The 20420-nt window shown below is 38.5% G+C and overlaps 1 protein-coding gene and 1 pseudogene across 5 annotated transcripts in view; both read left to right on the forward strand.

The window, feature by feature from the left end:
- LOC121320977 (ADP-ribosylation factor-like protein 13B) overlaps nucleotides 1–8970 on the forward strand; it is a 28287-nt gene extending 19317 nt beyond the window's left edge. For 2 of the 5 annotated variants that reach the window (XM_041259841.1, XM_041259840.1), the window contains 5 exons: nucleotides 3500–3593; nucleotides 4806–5055; nucleotides 5847–5954; nucleotides 6548–6616; nucleotides 7167–8970. In XM_041259841.1, coding sequence (XP_041115775.1) covers nucleotides 3500–3593; nucleotides 4806–5055; nucleotides 5847–5954; nucleotides 6548–6616; nucleotides 7167–7243 — 598 coding nt within the window. In that variant the 3' untranslated portion in view covers nucleotides 7244–8970. Of the gene's footprint in view, nucleotides 1–3499; nucleotides 3594–4805; nucleotides 5056–5846; nucleotides 5995–6547; nucleotides 6617–7166 lie in introns of all 5 variants that reach the window. The other 3 variants (XR_005950894.1, XM_041259843.1, XM_041259842.1) reach the window with 3 other exon arrangements.
- A 1795-nt stretch (nucleotides 8971–10765) lies between these two features.
- On the forward strand, nucleotides 10766–17501 carry LOC121321109 (annotated as a pseudogene).
- Nucleotides 17502–20420: the final 2919 nt, after the last annotated feature.

A 20420-nucleotide genomic window follows, 5' to 3' on the forward strand; every position in this document is an offset into this window, starting at 1 on the left:
ACAGCATTGTGAGAGGAAAGGTGAGTGGGGTAATACTGTACAGAACAGGATCATGAGAGGAAAGGTGAGTGGGGTAATACTGTACAGAACAGGATCATGAGAGGAAAGGTGAGTGGGGTAATACTGTACAGAACAGGATCATGAGAGGAAAGGTGAGTGGGGTAATACTGTACAGAACAGGATGATGAGAGGAAAGGTGAGTGGGGTAATACTGTACAGAACAGGATCATGAGAGGAAAGGTGAGTGGGGTAATACTGTACAGAACAGGATTGTGAGAGGAAAGGTGAGTGGGGTAATACTGTACAGAACAGGATCATGAGAGGAAAGGTGAGTGGGGTAATACTGTACAGAACAGGATCATGAGAGGAAAGGTGAGTGGGGTAATACTGTACAGAACAGGATCATGAGAGGAAAGGTGAGTGGGGTAATACTGTACAGAACAGGATCATGAGAGGAAAGGTGAGTGGGGTAATACTGTACAGAACAGGATCATGAGAGGAAAGGTGAGTGGGGTAATACTGTACAGAACAGGATCATGAGAGGAAAGGTGAGTGGGGTAATACTGTACAGAACAGGATCATGAGAGGAAAGGTGAGTGGGGTAATACTGTACAGAACAGGATCATGAGAGGAAAGGTGAGTGGGGTAATACTGTACAGAACAGGATCATGAGAGGAAAGGTGAGTGGGGTAATACTGTACAGAACAGGATCATGAGAGGAAAGGTGAGTGGGGTAATACTGTACAGAACAGGATCATGAGAGGAAAGGTGAGTGGGGTAATACTGTACAGAACAGGATCATGAGAGGAAAGGGTAATACTGTACAGAACAGGATCATGAGAGGAAAGGTAATACTGTACAGAACAGCATTGTGAGAGGAAAGGTGAGTGGGGTAATACTGTACAGAACAGGATCATGAGAGGAAAGGTGAGTGGGGTAATACTGTACAGAACAGGATCATGAGAGGAAAGGTGAGTGGGGTAATACTGTACAGAACAGGATCATGAGAGGAAAGGTGAGTGGGGTAATACTGTACAGAACAGGATCATGAGAGGAAAGGTGAGTGGGGTAATACTGTACAGAACAGGATCATGAGAGGAAAGGTGAGTGGGGTAATACTGTACAGAACAGGATCATGAGAGGAAAGGTGAGTGGGGTAATACTGTACAGAACAGGATCATGAGAGGAAAGGCGAGTGGGGTAATACTGTACAGAACAGGATCATGAGAGGAAAGGTGAGTGGGGTAATACTGTACAGAACAGGATCATGAGAGGAAAGGTGAGTGGGGTAATACTGTACAGAACAGGATCATGAGAGGAAAGGTGAGTGGGGTAATACTGTACAGAACAGGATCATGAGAGGAAAGGTGAGTGGGGTAATACTGTACAGAACAGGATCATGAGAGGAAAGGTGAGTGGGGTAATACTGTACAGAACAGGATTGTGAGAGGAAAGGTGAGTGGGGTAATACTGTACAGAACAGGATCATGAGAGGAAAGGTGAGTGGGGTAATACTGTACAGAACAGGATCATGAGAGGAAAGGTGAGTGGGGTAATACTGTACAGAACAGGATCATGAGAGGAAAGGTGAGTGGGGTAATACTGTACAGAACAGGATCATGAGAGGAAAGGTGAGTGGGGTAATACTGTACAGAACAGGATCATGAGAGGAAAGGTGAGTGGGGTAATACTGTACAGAACAGGATCATGAGAGGAAAGGTGAGTGGGGTAATACTGTACAGAACAGGATCATGAGAGGAAAGGCGAGTGGGGTAATACTGTACAGAACAGGATCATGAGAGGAAAGGTGAGTGGGGTAATACTGTACAGAACAGGATCATGAGAGGAAAGGTGTGAGAACAGGATGAGAGGAAAGGTGAGTGGGGTAATACTGTACAGAACAGGAGAGGGAATTCATGAGAGGAAAACGTGGTGGGACAAAAAACATGAGAGGAAAGGCGAGTGGGGTAATACTGTACAGAACAGGATCATGAGAGGAAAGGTGAGTGGGGTAATACTGTACAGAACAGCATTGTGAGAGGAAAGGTGAGTGGGGTAATACTGTACAGAACAGGATCATGAGAGGAAAGGCGAGTGGGGTAATACTGTACAGAACAGGATCATGAGAGGAAAGGTGAGTGGGGTAATACTGTACAGAACGGCATTGTGAGAGGAAAGGTGAGTGGGGTAATACTGTACAGAACAGGATCATGAGAGGAAAGGTGAGTGGGGTAATACTGTACAGAACAGGATCATGAGAGGAAAGGTGAGTGGGGTAATACTGTACAGAACAGGATCATGAGAGGAAAGGTGAGTGGGGTAATACTGTACAGAACAGGATCATGAGAGGAAAGGTGAGTGGGGTAATACTGTACAGAACAGGATCATGAGAGGAAAGGTGAGTGGGGTAATACTGTACAGAACAGGATCATGAGAGGAAAGGTGAGTGGGGTAATACTGTACAGAACAGGATCATGAGAGGAAAGGTGAGTGGGGTAATACTGTACAGAACAGGATCATGAGAGGAAAGGTGAGTGGGGTAATAAGAACAGGATCATGAGCGGAAAGGCGAGTGGGGTAATACTGTATAGAACAGGATCATGAGAGGAAAGGGGAGTGGGGTAATACTGTTCAGAACAGCATTGTGAGAGGAAAGGTGAGTGGGGTAATACTGTACAGAACAGGATCATGAGACGAAAGGTAATACTGTACAGAACAGCATTGTGAGAGGAAAGGTGAGTGGGGTAATACTGTACAGAACAGGATCATGAGAGGAAAGGCGAGTGGGGTAATACTGTACAGAACAGGATCATGAGAGGAAAGGCGAGTGGGGTAATACTGTACAGAACAGGATTGAGAGGAAAGGTGAGTGGGGTAATACTGTACAGAACAGGATCATGAGAGGAAAGGTGAGTGGGGTAATACTGTACAGAACAGGATCATGAGAGGAAAGGTGAGTGGGGTAGTACTGTACAGAACAGGATCATGGGAGGAAATGTGAGTGGGGTTGTACTGTACAGAAAGGGATTGTGAGAGGAAAGGCCAGTGGGGTAATACTGTACAGATCTGGATCATGAAAGTGGGGTACTACTATGAATGGCTATGGAAAAAAGCACATGTATTTCCTCTATTTTTACCTTTTTAAAAATAAATTCCTGAGCTTGTATAGTAGTTTGGCATACAGATATGATACAGACAGTTTCAAAATCACCTCGGATTTCCAGTAAATCACCTTGGGTATGTAATAAATACACTAATGAGCAATAATATTTACATTCCTCTGCAGAAAAAAGATAAACAGCTGGGTTACCTGCACATTTCTTATGCTTCAGAATTCTTAAATAAAGGCTGGTAAAGGGATCCTGTTCTCTCATTAGAGAAATGCTTTCTCCAATACATGGGATGCTTCCTTATTAGGAGATGTGGGAGTTCAGCGGGAGGCAGCAGAGATCTGGGAGTATGAGAGTTGTTTACATATTGGGCCCGTTTGTTTTGTCAGGGAGGAGGGAGAACAAGAAGAGGCTGAGGGAGAGGATCCTGAGGCTGGCACCATGGTTAACCCTTTTCAGCCCTTAAACAATGTCATTACACAGGTGCGTGCTTTCAAAAGGATATCTAATACTCTGCTAGACAGGATACTGTGGGACCCATAAACTAAACTTTAAGGTATGTTTTTAAATCGCATTATATTAAAATATAATTTCAAAACTGTCAGCAAACCTTGGCAAACCATTACTTAAAACATTCCTAAAGCTTTATAAATAGCGCACTGTGTTTTTTTAGTGTTTTTTTTTTTCATGCCCTCTTCATTAAATTGGTCATTGACCCCACTGCCTAATAACAGCACCATTGTGATTTTGAATAGATTGCAGTCAGAAATTGCTGTTTTAAAATATTCTTTATATTCAATTAAGGTTTCAAAACTTGTTTTCTTTAGTTTCCTTAGTCTATTTAGATAACATTATCTGTTTGCTTTTACAGTAGCCCTTTAGCTGCCCTTCCATATTATTGTTTAGTTCAACATTCATCAGAACCATTTGTGTTTAAACATGGTATGGACATTCCTTAGCACAGGTATCAAAATGCAGGCAATCAAGCATATATATGTACATATTTCAGCCTCGCTCTTTTTTAGCAGGCTCGTGCAAACAGTATGTTTCAAACATATTTCATATGTTGAGCCTTTAAAATGAGTTCCTTAAAGCAGCTTACCTTTGTTTACCTTCATCTAGTTTGAGCATGGAATGTAAATGCCTTATTTCCTGCTTCATTTATTTCATTATAGTGTTCCACATTGTATGAAAGTGAGTCATAGTAACCAGCTTAATCAAGGTACACAGTAAGCTATACGTATCAAAGCTCCAGAGTAGACCTTGATATGTAGTACACACTTTTGTGCAAAGAAGCTGTGTCTTATTTGCATATGTATATAATTAACCTGACATTCATTTTGTAATTTTAGAAGAGCTGTATCACTTTGTTGCATGTAAACGTTAGTCATGATTTAAGATCAATCACAGGTCTGCAGGAGCCTTCTTATCAAATTTTGCCCACGGACTGATGATTGACAGCAAGCAGTTTCATAAGTGATGTAGTTCTGGAAAACAGACTTTGCTGCAAGTGGTAATCGCTTGGGTCATGTATTTTTCCAGAGCAATTTAAACATCTATCAAACGGTATGGTGGCCCTGTTCTGATTATAGAAGTGCCATGATCTGAAGAAATGGGATGTTAGCTACTTTAGTGTCCCTTTGTTAAGCAAGCATGCATTGCAGGGCCAAGGCTTGATTCTTTTTCTGGCTTTAGAATGAAGAAAAAATGAAAGGGGACAAGGAAAAGAAGAAAGAGCAGCCTGAAAGCAAGTCTGGCGCAATACCACTGCAGCCCACTCAGGGTGCTGAGGATATGGAGACTGGGAGCAACCCTGGCAGAGAGCTGAGCAACAGTGGGATAGTCCACAACTACATCACCGCTCTCAACCAGCAGCTAGAGGGAGAGGAGGAGGAGGAGGAGGAGGAGGAGAGTGAGCGCCAGACCCCAGACAGCGTAGACTCGGGTGAGAGAGAACAATCTCTGTACGGCTTTCAATTGTGTGTGTTTAGGATTGTTTTCAAAGATTGGCAGGTGACAGTGCCAGATTAAATTACTTGAACTAAATGTCTTTTGTCTTAAAAAATGTAACATGTACGAACATCGCAACTGTTGGGTATCGGAAGATGCAGTCCTGTCCATGGAGGCTCATCAGTGGCTAGCATACCATTTGCATCTGTGCATCCTTTATCTGTACCGTCAATGAATACAGTGTTTTAAGCTGTTATACACAAAGGAGCTTTAAACATAGACAATAAACACTCTCTGCTTAAAATCCTTCCATTCTGAGCTTGTATTCCATTAACATGCAATGCCCGCTCATCTAAAATTGTGTACTGGCTGTTATATTATTTAGGCTGAGGGCACAGCAGACAGTGCGGGTTGTGTTAAAATAAGCTTTAAATGCTGTACTGTGCGCTGCTCAGAGGATCCTGTATGTCAAGGGTGGGCCACTCCGGTTCAAGGTCCATTCTACATGAGATTTAATGAAATGTTTACCTGCATGCAGGTTAAAGTGGCCCGATGATGCCCACAATCCCAGTCATTGAGGTCAGGAGCCCTCCTGGTCTTTGTTCCACTTCTACCTTACGTGACATATTCAAAACAATTTAACCTGGTTCCGTTCCTTAATCAGTTTATTAAATTATGCTGCTAAAACCAGGTTGACCTCAAGGGCCAGATGTGTGCAGCCCTTGGATACAGTATAAAAACATTGCATCATTAAAATTGAACCTTTTCTCAATGTTCTTGACCAAGCCAAAAAGAAGTCCAAGTCAAAGCTGAGACTAAAGAGGAGGCACAAGGTTGAACCAGCCAGCATGGACGATGCTGTCCCTGAGAGCCCAACACCACCCCAGCCTCCCGGTGAGTAACGGCAGTGAAGACAAAGCTGAAGAAAAGCCAGGTCAGGAACATTTTGTAACCTTTAAAGCAGTCCTGTGCTTTGTGAAACACTCCCTCTCATTATCCTTAACTTTCTTTCAAGTGCCTTATTTATTTATTTATTTTTTTAGATTGTTAGTTTGTCAGGCTTTATTGTCACTTTGACACCTTTTGAAGCCCACTGATCTTGCCACCACCCTATAGATCAACTTCCTGTGCAGCAGAGATTTGGACCCCTTCTTATATGCAGCATTAAACAAGAGTGCACGGTCAAGAAGGGTCCTACTGCTCACTTAACAGGAAGGGAAAATATTCTGCAGGTCAGGGTGAAAATGAAGAGTAGAAAACTATGTAGCCACTGACAGTTTTTAAACCACCCCATTGCAAAACAAAGTGAAATTCTTGAGATAAATATATGAAAGCATATTTTACACCCATGATACAGAAAGCAGTTTAAAATGTAATCCAAACCAAGAGGGAATCTGTTTTTCAGAATGTATCAGCCTGTTGGCATTAACAAAAAAAAAAAAAAAAAAAAAAAGGTTGATATTACTGTATTTTTGTATTTTTTATAGTTGGCTGGGGTACCCCCAAAGTTAATAGACTTCCTAAACTTGAACCACTGGGGGATACAAAACTTTCTGGTAACTGTATTTGATGTTGCTCAGCATGGCTTTCAGTTCCATTCAGCCAGGCATTCTTCATTGTAATCCATATTGACAACCGCTTTTCTGCTTGATGTGTATGCACCAACATTTTCATTGTCGATTATCATAGTTTGTTTCCTTGCTGTTCTGTGCATCTAACAACATTAGTCAGTTACTTTTTAACACTGTTGTGCCATATAACAATTCTACATACTGTTCTATACCCCTATCTTTAATATATTGCTTTCTTCTGGTTTTTGCATCCTTCCAATAATAATGTTGTGTGTGTTTGAGTGTATTTGTCTTGAAAGCTACTTATATTTACTAACTCTCTTGAGTTTTTCAGCAGTTGGAGTACAGTTACACTGCACTGATAAGCCCCATTTACCCTATGCATTAGGATGCACCAAATGTTATGTCAACATTTGGTGCATCCTAATGCATAGGGTAAATGAAAAACATTGCAGTGAAATGTCAAAGAATTCTGGTTTTAGTGTAAATGCTGATGTTTTTTTTTTCTTCTGTCTTTCTTCTTCTCTTCCAATAGATTTTTATGGTAAGCCTCTCCCTCCCGTGTCAGTCAGGCAGAGACCGAACAGTGATGCTCATGATGTCATTTCTTAACCGCTATCCCAGCAAGGAGTTCATGTGCACCAACAGAAAACTTTCTTTTAAGTCAGAGAAAAGTGTTGGCTGTTTATCACAGACACACACTTATTGAAGCAGTGCTACAATGAGATACGCTACATCACCAAGTCAATTCAATGCACACAGCTACCACTACAGACTTGATGCTGCTGCTGTTGCCGCTGCTTCATATTGATTTTGAAAGAGGAGGAAGCAGTATTTCAGAGGATAGAACCAGTATGCTATGTGACTATGGTTACAGTACAATCATGAACTTGCACTCAAATGTGACCTTCATACATTTCAGGAAAATGTGGAAAACAGACTTCTACAGTTCGTACTGTAATATCTGGAATGGTCTGTGTGGTTTTTAGTCAGTATAGACGAATTGTCATTCATGTCCTCTGAATGGCAAGAAGCATGCAGGCAACAACCTTGGGACCATCATTTTATGATTATCCTTTTTTTCCTACTTAAAATCAGTGTTTGTACAGCATTTGTAAAGATTTTGTGGTTGCTGTCTTTTGTACAGTTTTAAAAGCATGCGTACAATGGGTTATTTACAAAGCTTTAGTGGGTTACATCCAGTGTGATGCAAATGATCAGGGTTATTCAGAATGTGTACAAACTTACCATAATGCTACAATTATCTTAATTCGTACATCTCAGTACAGTAAAAGTGTCCATCTCACTACAGTATGTCAATTTGTACTAGTCTTGAAATACTGGTCTGGGTTTAGTAGAATTGGTCCTGTTATTTGCAGCATGCCCACATTACTATTGGCAATTTCTGTACATGCAGTGGCTTTTAATTGTCCTTGGTTTGTTGTTAAACGTTGTTGATTTGAGATGGGCACCATGAAGTAGGATGAGATGCGTAGGAGTGCCAGCAGGTGTCATTAACAGGAATGAATCCATGCGTAGTCTGCAGAACCGACGTACCACTGTGCTGTGACAGTCTCTTGGAAAAGTACTGTAATTGAACATTCAGTTTCAGAAGCTTTTTTCCAACAAATTTTACCCATTGTCTTAATAGAAATAGCATTATTTTAAGTTTGCCCACATTTACAAATCGCACTATAGTATTATCCCTGGATTTAATCATCTGTCAGGAAACAAATTTGAACGTCAGTTTTCTAATATCATATCCCCAGAGATAGGAACAACAATACAGCAGGTAGTGAATTGAATGATGTCTGTGGGAACTGGTGAAGCATTTTGAAGTACTGGGCTAAACAGTATGTTTGTCTTATGAGCCCAATGTGTTATCCCACATAAACTCTAAAATATATATTATTTAACAGCTGGTTTGTGTTTAAAAGTTGATACCCAGTGAAGTAATCCTTCGATGGTTTACAGAAGTGTGTGCATGTAAAATATGACATGCCTCTCTCTAACGTTTACAATCAACTTTAATATTACTGTGCTCTTTGGTCTCCTTCAAAAACTGAATATGAAAGTACCATACACTAGTGAAGCAATTTTAACACTGCATTTTTGTCTCGCTTTTTTTAGGGACATTATATGGATGCTTTGTAACTAACTACCTTATATGCTACATGCATTTGTTAACTTACACAAAGAACAATTTTATTTGACTGTAACCCAAATACTTTATACCAGTGTGCAAAATATATTCTCCACATTTTTTTGTATGCTTGATATGATCTTGTTGCTTCATAGTAAATTATTGTGTTAAATACATGCTTGATTTGAAACAAGAATCTTTGCTTATTTAATTGTGTGTGTTGTTTATTTCGGGGTTGAATTCTTTAAATTAAACGATATTTGAAAAGCTTGGAAAAAAGTAAAAAGTGCAATTCTCACTCTTACATCATTTCACAGTAGTGTACATTTTTAATAACAAAAATAATGCAACCAGTATTCAATTTCACCTTTTGAATAAAAAACAAACATTTTTAATAATTATAGCAAAACAAGCACACTTTGTGCATTAAAATACATGTTATTCCATTTTATGTTCAATAACAAATAATACAATTTCTTCTTGTCTTGCATTATGCTTTTAGAATTAATTTGCAGTCTCATAAATAGTGTATAATTAACATGTGTTAGGCCAGTAAATGGCATGAACAGTACAATAACATGCCATTGTTTTAGTTGGGGTTAATAGGTGTAAGATTGTAAAAGATAATTTTAAAATGCATACCTTTCCTTCACTTACAAGTGCTAATTTTAGTATGATGTACTACAGGTACCAGTTAAAATGCATTTAGACAACATATCTAGGACCAAAGTAAGGTTTTAATGTATTTTTCCCACCAAATAAAAATACAAAAACACATAATTATATTAATACTGACATAATGTAGTGTCATAACGGTGCAATGGTCTGTGCTATAACAGCTTCTTGGTGAGTTATATATATATATATATATATATATATATATATATATATATATATATATATATATTTGAGTGTATTATTCTTATTGCCACGTATTTCAAATTCACTCCCCATTGTGGGAGGCACTCTTCTCTGCATTGCACAAGTCATGGCTGTTTTGACACTGAACTCGAGAGTCATCTTAATACTACCTTAACTTCTCATCACTCTGAGCAAGGCCCCTCTCAATCTTGGTGGCAGCACCGAAAACAGCATCTTCTCATCTGCAGTTGAATCTCACAGGGTATCAAACAGCATTCAGTTATGACAGCACTGTGCATGATCGGTGGAATACAATTTCAAAAGCCTTTCTATTAAACTGTCAGTGCAGGCTAAATGTACCCAGAAAACTACAGTAACGTACAGATGGGTTTTATTTTGAACCAACACTCTCCTGAAGGGAACTGTCTTGTATAATGCAGAACAAGAAAAAAAAAAAAAAAAAAAAAAAAAAACTTGGTAACAGTCATTCATTCAAATTAGACAAGCATATTGACAAGAAGTATTTATCAATGCCTTTTTAATGTTCTTTGAGCTAATATAGACTGGTGTTTGATATTTTACATATTGTACACATATTATACATATTATACACCTGTATGATATTTATATACCATAACTTTGATTATGATACACGCAACATGCATTAAATATATTCCAGCTTTTTTTTTTTTTCTTTTTTTACAAAATACATATTTCTTCAGTGGTGTTAACAGATGTAATCTATGAACCAACACACTCAATTGCAACCAATTCACTAAGCAAGATGAGAAGCAATCGAATCGCTACTGTGAAATAATACTGGAGGCGGAATCGGAGTTAAATGGAAAAGGGGGAAGTATTTATCAGATGAACTTGTTCCAGTCGAAAAAGTGTTCTGCTTTGTGAAAAATAATTTTTCGGTTTCAAAAAAAAAAAAAGATGTGTTGAAAAGGACAACGTAAATGGAAATGCAGATACAATGCAGCGCCTGCATGCACGTTTACAAAAATGCTTTTCTGGTTTTGATCGAGACGTTTACAATGTGCAATGGATGTGTAGATACACCTGCATTGCCGCAGACATACATATAGCTGAAAGAAAATGCGATTACTATACTTATTTAAATAAGAATGGAACACGGGGAAACTCTGATAAAAGCTGTAAGAGGGTAAGAAAACAACTGAATACATTGAATAAATATGAAGAAAGTTAAAACTTTGGATTTTTTTTACAGCAAAATGTCATTATTATTATTATTATTATTATTATTATTATTATTTATTATTATTATTATTGATGATATTCACTTATTGTTGTTCATACCGATCTGCAACAGTCAAGGTAGAAGCAGAAGCAGAAGCAGATTTGCCAGGTTGTTCTCCAGCACTTTGATCAGCAGTACTATGAAGAACCTGGAGAAGCATGGAGCACAGCCATGTAACTAATAGATCACAGTTTATAAAGTATCTGTAACAAGGGGATGCCTTTTTAAACAGACTGCACTACCACATGCCCCGTTCTGGAGTTAGGACAGGCGGTTTGCAAAACTGGACTGAGTGTACTGTGTGTTTGTGTGTAGTTTATATTTATATAATGTATTCACCATACTGGTATCATGTATGTTTATACATTATTCATTCAAAAAAAAGGATATAATAATCATATAATCAAATTATTAAATCATTATATATATATATATATATATATATATATATATATATATATATATATATATATATATATATAGTTATTGTGTTGTCTATGAAATTAATACAAGTAATTCACTACAGTGGAGATATAGCAGTGTGTTTGTTTTTTTTTTGCTTTTGCCTCAGTGAGCCCTGTCTTGGTTAAACTTGTTAAATAAATATCTTTGAAGTTGTGGGTCTGATGCACTCTTTCAGGGAGGTGCTGCTATGTCCCGCTGGATGGCAGTACGCTGTGATGATGAACAGGTTCAACCTCTCTGTTGAAATGATGCAGAGTCTCAAGTGTCAGGGATAATCCAGTCTCCTGAAGGATGCCCCAGGCTCCTCACACAGCTCCTTGCAGTGCTTTGTCAGCGAGACTCGGTCTAGACTCCCCTCCCAGCAGCACCGGCCCGGCAAGCTCAAGCACTACTACCTCCTCATGCAGCCTCTCTTCTTCCAGTTCTGGCCTTGGAGGCGAGGAATGGAGACAAAATATTGGACTTGTGTTCTGCCCCTGAAGGCAAATCCATTGCAATGTTGCAGACAGCTACTCCAAGTATCCTGTCATTTTACAGTACTATTGTAACACAATCAGCCTAGCTCCATTGGAAATACTGTGAAATAAAATGTGTAGGGATGCATCATTAAAACACAATCAACAATGTAGACCTGTATAACTACTCTTAACCTGTAACTTCCTATGGTTGTATATAAATTATATCCACTCAGAACAGCAGACCAGTACGCTTATAGAATATACTAATATTTAGCCTATATCTTGGCCCAATTTATTTAGCTTTTTCAGTGTTAGGCACTTACACTATGTTTATATATATATAGATTTTAGATAACTAGCTTGTTAATTCAATCCAGGGGGCTTCCCTAGTGCTGTAAAATACCCTAACAAATCCAGTTTAATCTGTGTATTTCCTAAGTGTTTTAGTTAGACCAGTGTGCAGATTTAAGCTGCATGCACACATTAACCCTTATAAAACTGGTACAGACTCTTTTGTGCAAACATGTTCAAAACCAAGTATAGCTCGGCTTCAGGAAAGGACTTTCTAAATATATATTTTTTAACAAATTTTTGGTGCAGTCCCCAGTAGTTTTCATAATAGTTTTTACATATTTGTTTAAAAAATGTTACAATTATATTGTTAAAAATATTAGGTAGAAGCATGAGCTTGGCTTTTTGACTTTCATAGTGACATAGTCCTTCATGTCCAGAACTCTTCTCCGTTCACTTCCTGTGTTGCAGTTAATAGGAACCCCGCTTAGTTTCTATGTGCAACACATGGAATGTGAATGTAAGGCTCAAGGCTCAAAACAAGAGTGCAGGTAATTGTCACTGAAGATGGTTAATATGTATTCAGATATCTTACATTACAATGATTGGGACATCCTGAGGTGGAGGTGGCTGAAGCAGACCCTGGAATCGTTTTTACCCACAGACCTGTATAATGTAGTCATGGTATCTAATCTAGATGGAAGATACATTGAAGAGAGCGAACCAGGAATGTATGACAAGGTACGATTCACAAGTCTTCTTTACTTTTTTCAAAAATAAATGGATGTTAACCCTTCTCTGCTTCATCTGTGTAAGAGACAGGATTATCCTGCGTAACTAGTGTGTCTGTAATTTGGATGGAGCTGGGACAGCTAGTTTCTAATGCTTTCTTTTCTGTGGAAGAATAAACTTCAAAAGAGAACCAAACTGCTTCAGAGTTGATAAATAGACTAAATCTCCTCATTGATTTCACGTACCCGTCTCTGCATGAACACTAGGCTCTTGTTTGTTCTTGTATTTACTGTACCAGAGCTTGGCACTGTCATTTCTAGCATGTTACTGCTAGCATGAGCATGCTGATTTGGCTCACAAGATGAATTAAAAGGTTTCAAGGGAGGATGATGCCTGTTCCCTTACTGTTAAAGATTCCTTTGGGGGGATGGATGCAAAGCTAACCTGTCAACCAAGCCAGCACAGAAAGCTAAAATGTGCACAGCCGTGTTAATAGGCCCCTGATTAAGTACAAGTAGTATAACATTGCACAATGTGGAGACTGCAGCTTTATGCTGCAACTTTCTCCAGTGGGGGGAGCTGTTGCATAATAATTGCATCAGTAGAATGCACATTTAAAGGAGTCCTGATGCTAGAAACCCTCTTGTTATGATTAGGTTTTTGTTTCAATAAGTAGTTTTGCTTATTATGTCCACTGCCTTTAGATAAATAGCTGGTCATACAATAGGTGGTTAAACATACAAGTCACACTTTAAATATATTTTTACATACTGAGCAGCCAGCCCAGTTGTGATCATTTTATTCATTTAAAAAGACATTTTCTAAAAGAAACTCATGAGTTAAAACTTTAAATAGGGCCCACCGTCTCACTGAGCAATTGAGTCATCTATTGGGAGAAGGCATCTAAAAATATGTCAGAAAAAGGAAAGCTTTACACTTTGATTGCTTGGGTACACCATTTAATGAAATCAAGTTAGTGGATTACACCTCCCACGACCACTTCTTTTGGAGAGTATAATAAAATAAAAGTATTCACTGGAAAGTAAGAAAACAGTTTATATCGGAGTTTTGATGAAGAAACACTCTGCACATTTGGGGCTCTTGGGGTTTGAGATATATTTGTTTTTAATTGGAGTCAGTTTTTTTGTTTTGTTTTCCCCCAGTGAATAAGATTTATTAAATCGGAAAACTGCCTTTTTCTCTTAGGGCAGGCAATAAAGCATCAGTGAGTGATGTGACATTATTATTGTTGTCAAGTATAATACCAAGCACTAAACCAGCTAGGGAGCTTGAGTAACAAACAACAGAAAATAATGAGGGTCCAAAGATACAGCCTACAGGACATCAAAAAGAAACTGAATGGATGTAAGTCTGACACATCATATTTCAGTGTGCTGCGCTCTCTTAAATCAACTGTTCAAGGTTGAATCCCAGTAGCTGGTGATTCATCAAAAGAAAACGCTGAAATGTGTCCATCATGACGGCATTGGTGCATGGGTGTTTCAACAACAACACACAATACAAATAAATACTTTACAGAGAACTCCAACATAATTAGCATGTAAATACGTGGACCCCAAAAGACATCTGCAGTGCTTTCTTCGATTTATTTTCTATTTATCCACTAACTTTTACATAAGCTCAATCCCTGTTTCTGGAGTACTTTCTTTGTAAATGAAAAACTAGTCATGCACTTTAAGTATTGTGAAGCTCATGTTCTGGTAGCCTTTTTATATATTATTAACAACTATATATATATACGCATTTCCCACGAGTGTAGCTTGCTAGTCACTGAGTTACTCCTTGCAGGTTGGCACAGCAGAAAGCCCTGTGCCTCATCAGGTTAAGGTGTCGCCGTGTAGGGCGAGTCATATGATCAGGAGCTTTCTGGTTCGAATCCTGCTCATGCTGAGTTGCTGGTCTTTATTAGGAAACACTGAAGTTAAACCGGCTGGGGTTAGTTCACCCCACGAGTCTAGGCAGTGATTGCCAGGGTGGGCCCTTGCCTCCAGGGTTCAATAACTTGATGTTGTCCATACATTGTGCTTGTGTTATTTCTCTATGTTTGATTTCTGCTTCATGTAAACCTGCCATGTGTATGCAAAGTATCTGATATATTCACTGCCTGTTGGGCATTTGAGTGGAGGCTGTGGTAAATAAACACAACAGCCCACAGAACTCCAAGCTTATGAAATGGCTTGGAGGGGAAAAAAAGAGCCCTCTGATTTGTTGTAAACGATCACATGACCGTGTGGTAAGAATTGTCTTACCCACGCTCCTGGGTGGTTGAAGTCACTGCCTAAATAATTCAATTGCTTGCAGGATGACCCCAGTAAAGTGCTTCTTTGTGGTACCCTATGTTTTTGTTTAAGAAGCCCTAAATAATTAGCTGGTTATTTGTGTCTTCATTTAATTGTTTCTGTACAGAAAAGCACAATCGAACAGACCTACACTAACTTATTACTGAAACAAAAAGCATGCTATTAGGTGCAGGAGCAGCGCGATTAAGCAACAGCAGCAGCTGATGTACAAGTGTATATTCAAATGAATACATCCAATTAACATTGGAGAGCACAGGCTAATGAACACCTCTGTGTGTCAGTTTTGTCGAATTCAATACCTCTCTGTGGGATAAGAGCTCAGTATCAGCTTGCATTCAGAGTTTCAATGAGCTTATGCATGTCTTTATTATATAACAAGTTAAAATACTGGTGCTGGTCCATTGATATGCAAGCATCTTGCCTACAGGGTCCATACAGGTATCATTGTGTTTGGAAGGGAACAGATAGAGCCTTTTAATTTTAGTTTGAAGTTGTAGAGGGATGCAAGGCATGCATGTTGGTTTTAAAGAGGTAATTAATATTGAAGTTTGTGGTGCTAACAAAACAATCCTTGTGAGTCTCGCCTAGTACTGTATATGTAGTGCTACCAAATTTGTTGATGTCAGACCTATGTGAAAATGCACAGTGGCTGTGGTTTTCAAATTGGGGTACGTAAGCTCTCGTTGGGGTATGCGAGAGAAATCCTGAATGACGGACAACGCATTTTACCAAATTGTAGTACTTTGAGACTTAGGAATCGAATCAACAATGTTGAATCTCCTTTCAAATAAAACCAGAGGCGTACTGGTGTACGTTTCTTTTCTGTTGGGCGATGTTAACTCTATAAACACCCAAGCGGCTGCTGACAGTGAGTGAGGGTTGAGCGCACACATGGCTAATTGGTTGCTTACTGCAAAAAAAAAGTAAAATAGAACTCAACGATTGCCATTGTGTGATGTTGCTTCTTTAAAAAAAAAGTGTAGTATTTACTAGGTAAGTGTACTTTCTGGAGTTTAAATGTTCAGTGTTAGTAGTATAATCAATTCAGTGTTTGAACTACGTTTACATTTTTAAATAACAGTATTATAGAGTTGAGCAGGCAGCTGGGCAGATGTGAAATCAATCACGTCTACCTTTACAATGCTTGATTTCATTATTAACTAATTTTGCTGAAGAACTAAAAAAAACAACAAAAAAAAAAACACAATCCCTAAATTCTGCCCAGAATTGGTTTCCTTACTCCAGACTCTTACTCCATTTCCAACTTTTTTCATTTGTAAGCAGCACTCATTCTCACTTTCCTGTAAGTAGTTTGCACTGGCTCTGTACACGTTAGTAATGTTGCTGAAGAGCTTGATCAAGGCGGATAAACGGTTTGGGCAGATATGTGACTGGCGGATATAGGACAGATTACTATAAGCTTACTTCTCCAACAAGGACTCCAACTCCCAGAAGCAACTCACTTGTGCAGGATGCATCCCTTCAGTGGGACATAGAGCATGTAATACAGTGCAAGATATGTTTGCTAATCTTATTGTTTAGAAGTGCAATGGGGGGAAAATACATGCTTAACATAATTTGGAGGACAAAGCTGGATTGAATCATTGAGATTGGGACTAATTTGTTAGAAACTTCCATTAGGCAAAGGAGCTGTAGTACATGAAGTGCAACTTGCTTCAGTGCTTTGAAATCAACTTCTTCTCCTCCTCTTTCTCCATTCCAGATTCCCTGGAGTAAATAATAATAATAATAATAATAATAATAAATAATAATAATAATAATAATAATAATAATATTATTATTATTATTATTATTATTATTATTATTATTATTATATAGCGCCTTTCATAGTGGATCACCATCACAAAGCGCTTTACAGAGGTGGGCTGTGAACTGTGCATTATATGCAGAGTCACTTACAATAGGACACTGATTTAACATCTCATCCTCAGGATGACGCACAAGGAGGTTAAGTGACTTGCTCAGGGTCACTCACAGTGAGTCAGTCAGTGGCAGAGGTGGGATTTGAACCTCCTTGAATCCCAGCCAAAGAGAAGGGCACTAATGCATCCATGACTGATAAGTAACATCTCAGAGTTGAGCCTCAGAATGTAAGGTGGACTGTTAATGCAGGTAAGTGTGATGTTTTTCCTCTCCACGAAGGTGCTGGTGGATGCACTGTGCTCCAATGATCGGAGCTGGCTCTTCTCTTCAGATTACATGCAGGCTGGAACTAGGATCGAACAAAGAGATAAGCTACCTGCTTTACAGAAACAACTGCTCAGGTGAGCTGAATATAGAGGAGAGAAGGGATAATCTTCAGACAATTCTATGCTAGGCACCTATTTTATTTATTTTTTCTAAAATACTGACTTTGTATATTTGAAAATCAACCATCAAATGAGAATCTAAAATAACAGAATTATTTGAAGCTTAGCCTTTAGCAGTACTATGTGCTGTTTGTAACATCAAGACAAGTACTAAGCATTCTGAAGGTGAACAGAATTTCACATTTCATATTTACACAGCACTAGAAGAGGAGAGAAAGGTTAATATTAGATGTCTTTGTCTTTTTACATGTGCCCTATTTCTTCCTCTGAAGAAATCAATAATATATAAAACACAAGTGATCTCTATTCAGTATCTAGCATGTAAAATCCAATTTGAGAACTTGTCGAAAGGCAGCATGCATCATTCTTGTTTTTTTTTTTTTTTTAATGTATAAAGGTTATTACTGATTTAATTAAATCAGCCTTTTATTGCAATGCTTAGGGGCTTAAAGCAGATTAACAAAGTGCAGTACATTGAACAGCATACTCGACAGCCTCTTCGAGTGCCTTAAAAAGTCAAAAGACAAGAAAGCCATCATGAAATCAGATGTTTAAATAAAACAGGGTATGTTGCTCTCTCTGCACTACATAACTCTGCAATAAGACAATCCTAGAATAACTAATTAAATAGTTTCAGTGTCACATACTGAACAAATGGGCATATATTTATTCAATTCATTTCAGTTCTGAGACATGTGTGATCTATGTTACTGTAATGCCAGTCAGACTGTCACACTGCTCAGGGTATTCGCCTATTTGAGGTGGTCTTTTTAAATAGGCCATTATACTAAAGGTATTCCTAAACAGGGCACCTCACTGCAAGTATTCCTGTCCCTCTATAGTTCCTTTGATTTTACTGTACACTCAAGTACCAGAACTGAGTTTTCCGATATCTTTTCTCTTCGTTCATAAGTTAGAAAATGCACAGGATGTCACCAGAAAGAAGTGTGAAGCCGATTATTTTGCCTAAGCGGTTTCACAGACCTTCCTTACAGTTGTGTAGCAGTGCCTGTAGCTGAACCCTGTAAGACACACAAGGAATTGAGCGGCTGTTCAAATGGTTTCTTCTTAAAATACATTTGAGAGTAACTCAACTTGCACGAGCAAACTGACAATTTAAATGACCAGATCCAACCTGTCAGTACATTTTAAGCCCTGTTTAGTGCTCCTCATTGCAAAAATAAGAAAGGTGCATCATTGTATTTGAGGGACACACATGTCCCTTGTACCTTAAAGGGTTAATACAATATGTGAAGTTTTCATCCCTACTGGTTATTATTATTATTTTATTTATTTTATTTATTGGCAGGCGCCCTTATCCAGGGCAACATACAGTTGTTACAGAATAGCCGATGAACGTTTTTATTTTGTGACGTACTCTTGGGCATTGAGTGTTTGAACATTATTCCAATTCAGCTTCCTCTGAGCACCTTGGTATGAGCACAGCACCTCCACACCCGCATTTACCTTACACTTCAACTGGTTATTGTGAGCATCAATATGTGGATGTGTTGAGGTGGGTTCAAATTTAAATGTTGTCTCCTGGAGGCTTCAAACCTATCTAAATGCACCAGTCATCCATGTAATACACACATATTGTGGAGGATTAATCACAAATAACCTTTGCAAAGTGTTGAAAAGATTTGTCCACATCCTCAGTCACGCAGAGCCAAAGGCTGACTGCCGAGTGAGGGGGTCACAGATGGTGATTCGGGGAAGGTTGTGAAATGATTGTAAATTACTTTTTACTGAGTACAGGTCATGCAAGCAGCAGATATGTTTGTACTTGTTGTGATCAGAAAGGGTTCAGTAGTAAGCAAGCTCTGTGTTATCGCTGAACTATTGAATCTGTCTTCAAAGGCTGCTTTCTCAGGAGTAAAACCAAAAAATGTGAATTACACTAAGAATCCAGTTCAGTACCTGGTGGAGGAAATGTCAGTGTGATAAATGGAATGAAGGTGAACCTATATTTACTATTTATGATGGAATTAGCATAGTAGCAATGATGCATTAATAGAATACATTTTGCCTGTTATATACATTTCTGTTTCCTATTAAAAATTGGTTGCTAGCAATGGCAATGCAATGGATTTGACACAAACAGTGCTCTTTAGTTCAGATTTGGTAGCACGCTGTTATGAAAACAGTTGCTTTGGTCTCTAAAGTGTGCTCTGAACTGTCAGGTACTGTTTATTGATGTAATTGCAGAGAGTGACAGTTCTTGGAGTTACTTGTTACCCAATTCTACTATATTTAGTTTAAAGCTTCTGCAGGTTGATCAGGGCAGTTCTTCCAGTGGCTTGTTCTTATTCAAATTGAAGTAAAAAAGTATTAGATGCTGTAGCAGGATTTAAAAAAATGATAACATTACATTTTAGGCAATTAGAATGCCTGAAATTCCATGTAAGAAAGCTAACCCCCCCCCCCCACACCATTCCTTGATACTTATTTGGACATGAGAATGATGTTCATGAAATAATATTTCCATTTTTCAAGGTCATTGCTTTTCTTGCAGTATATCTAAAAATGCGCTATGCAGAAATTGCTGAGTCTAAAACAATCATTCCAGGCTGTTTCACCCGACTGCCTGCAACTTACTATAGGCAATAATATCACACCTTTGCCCAGAGTCACGCTAATCTGGCAATTTGTATTTGTAGATTTGGAGATGTGTAGAGAAAGTATCTATCTGTCTATCTATCTATCACATCACATGCATTTGTCACAAGGTCAGAGAATTGCATTTCCATTTTGTGAGAACTAATGCATAGCTATGAGACCACAATTAAAAAATGACACTGTAAATGTGATAGATGTTTCTTTTTTTTCTTGACAATTTCTCTTTCAGTGTTACACAGTCAGCACATTAAGAAACAAGTATCCCAGTGCAACAGGCAGTGCTGTGTGATACACTGCTGTTACAG

This window comes from Polyodon spathula, chromosome 9 (assembly GCF_017654505.1).
Source record: "Polyodon spathula isolate WHYD16114869_AA chromosome 9, ASM1765450v1, whole genome shotgun sequence".
Taxonomy (NCBI): domain Eukaryota; kingdom Metazoa; phylum Chordata; class Actinopteri; order Acipenseriformes; family Polyodontidae; genus Polyodon; species Polyodon spathula.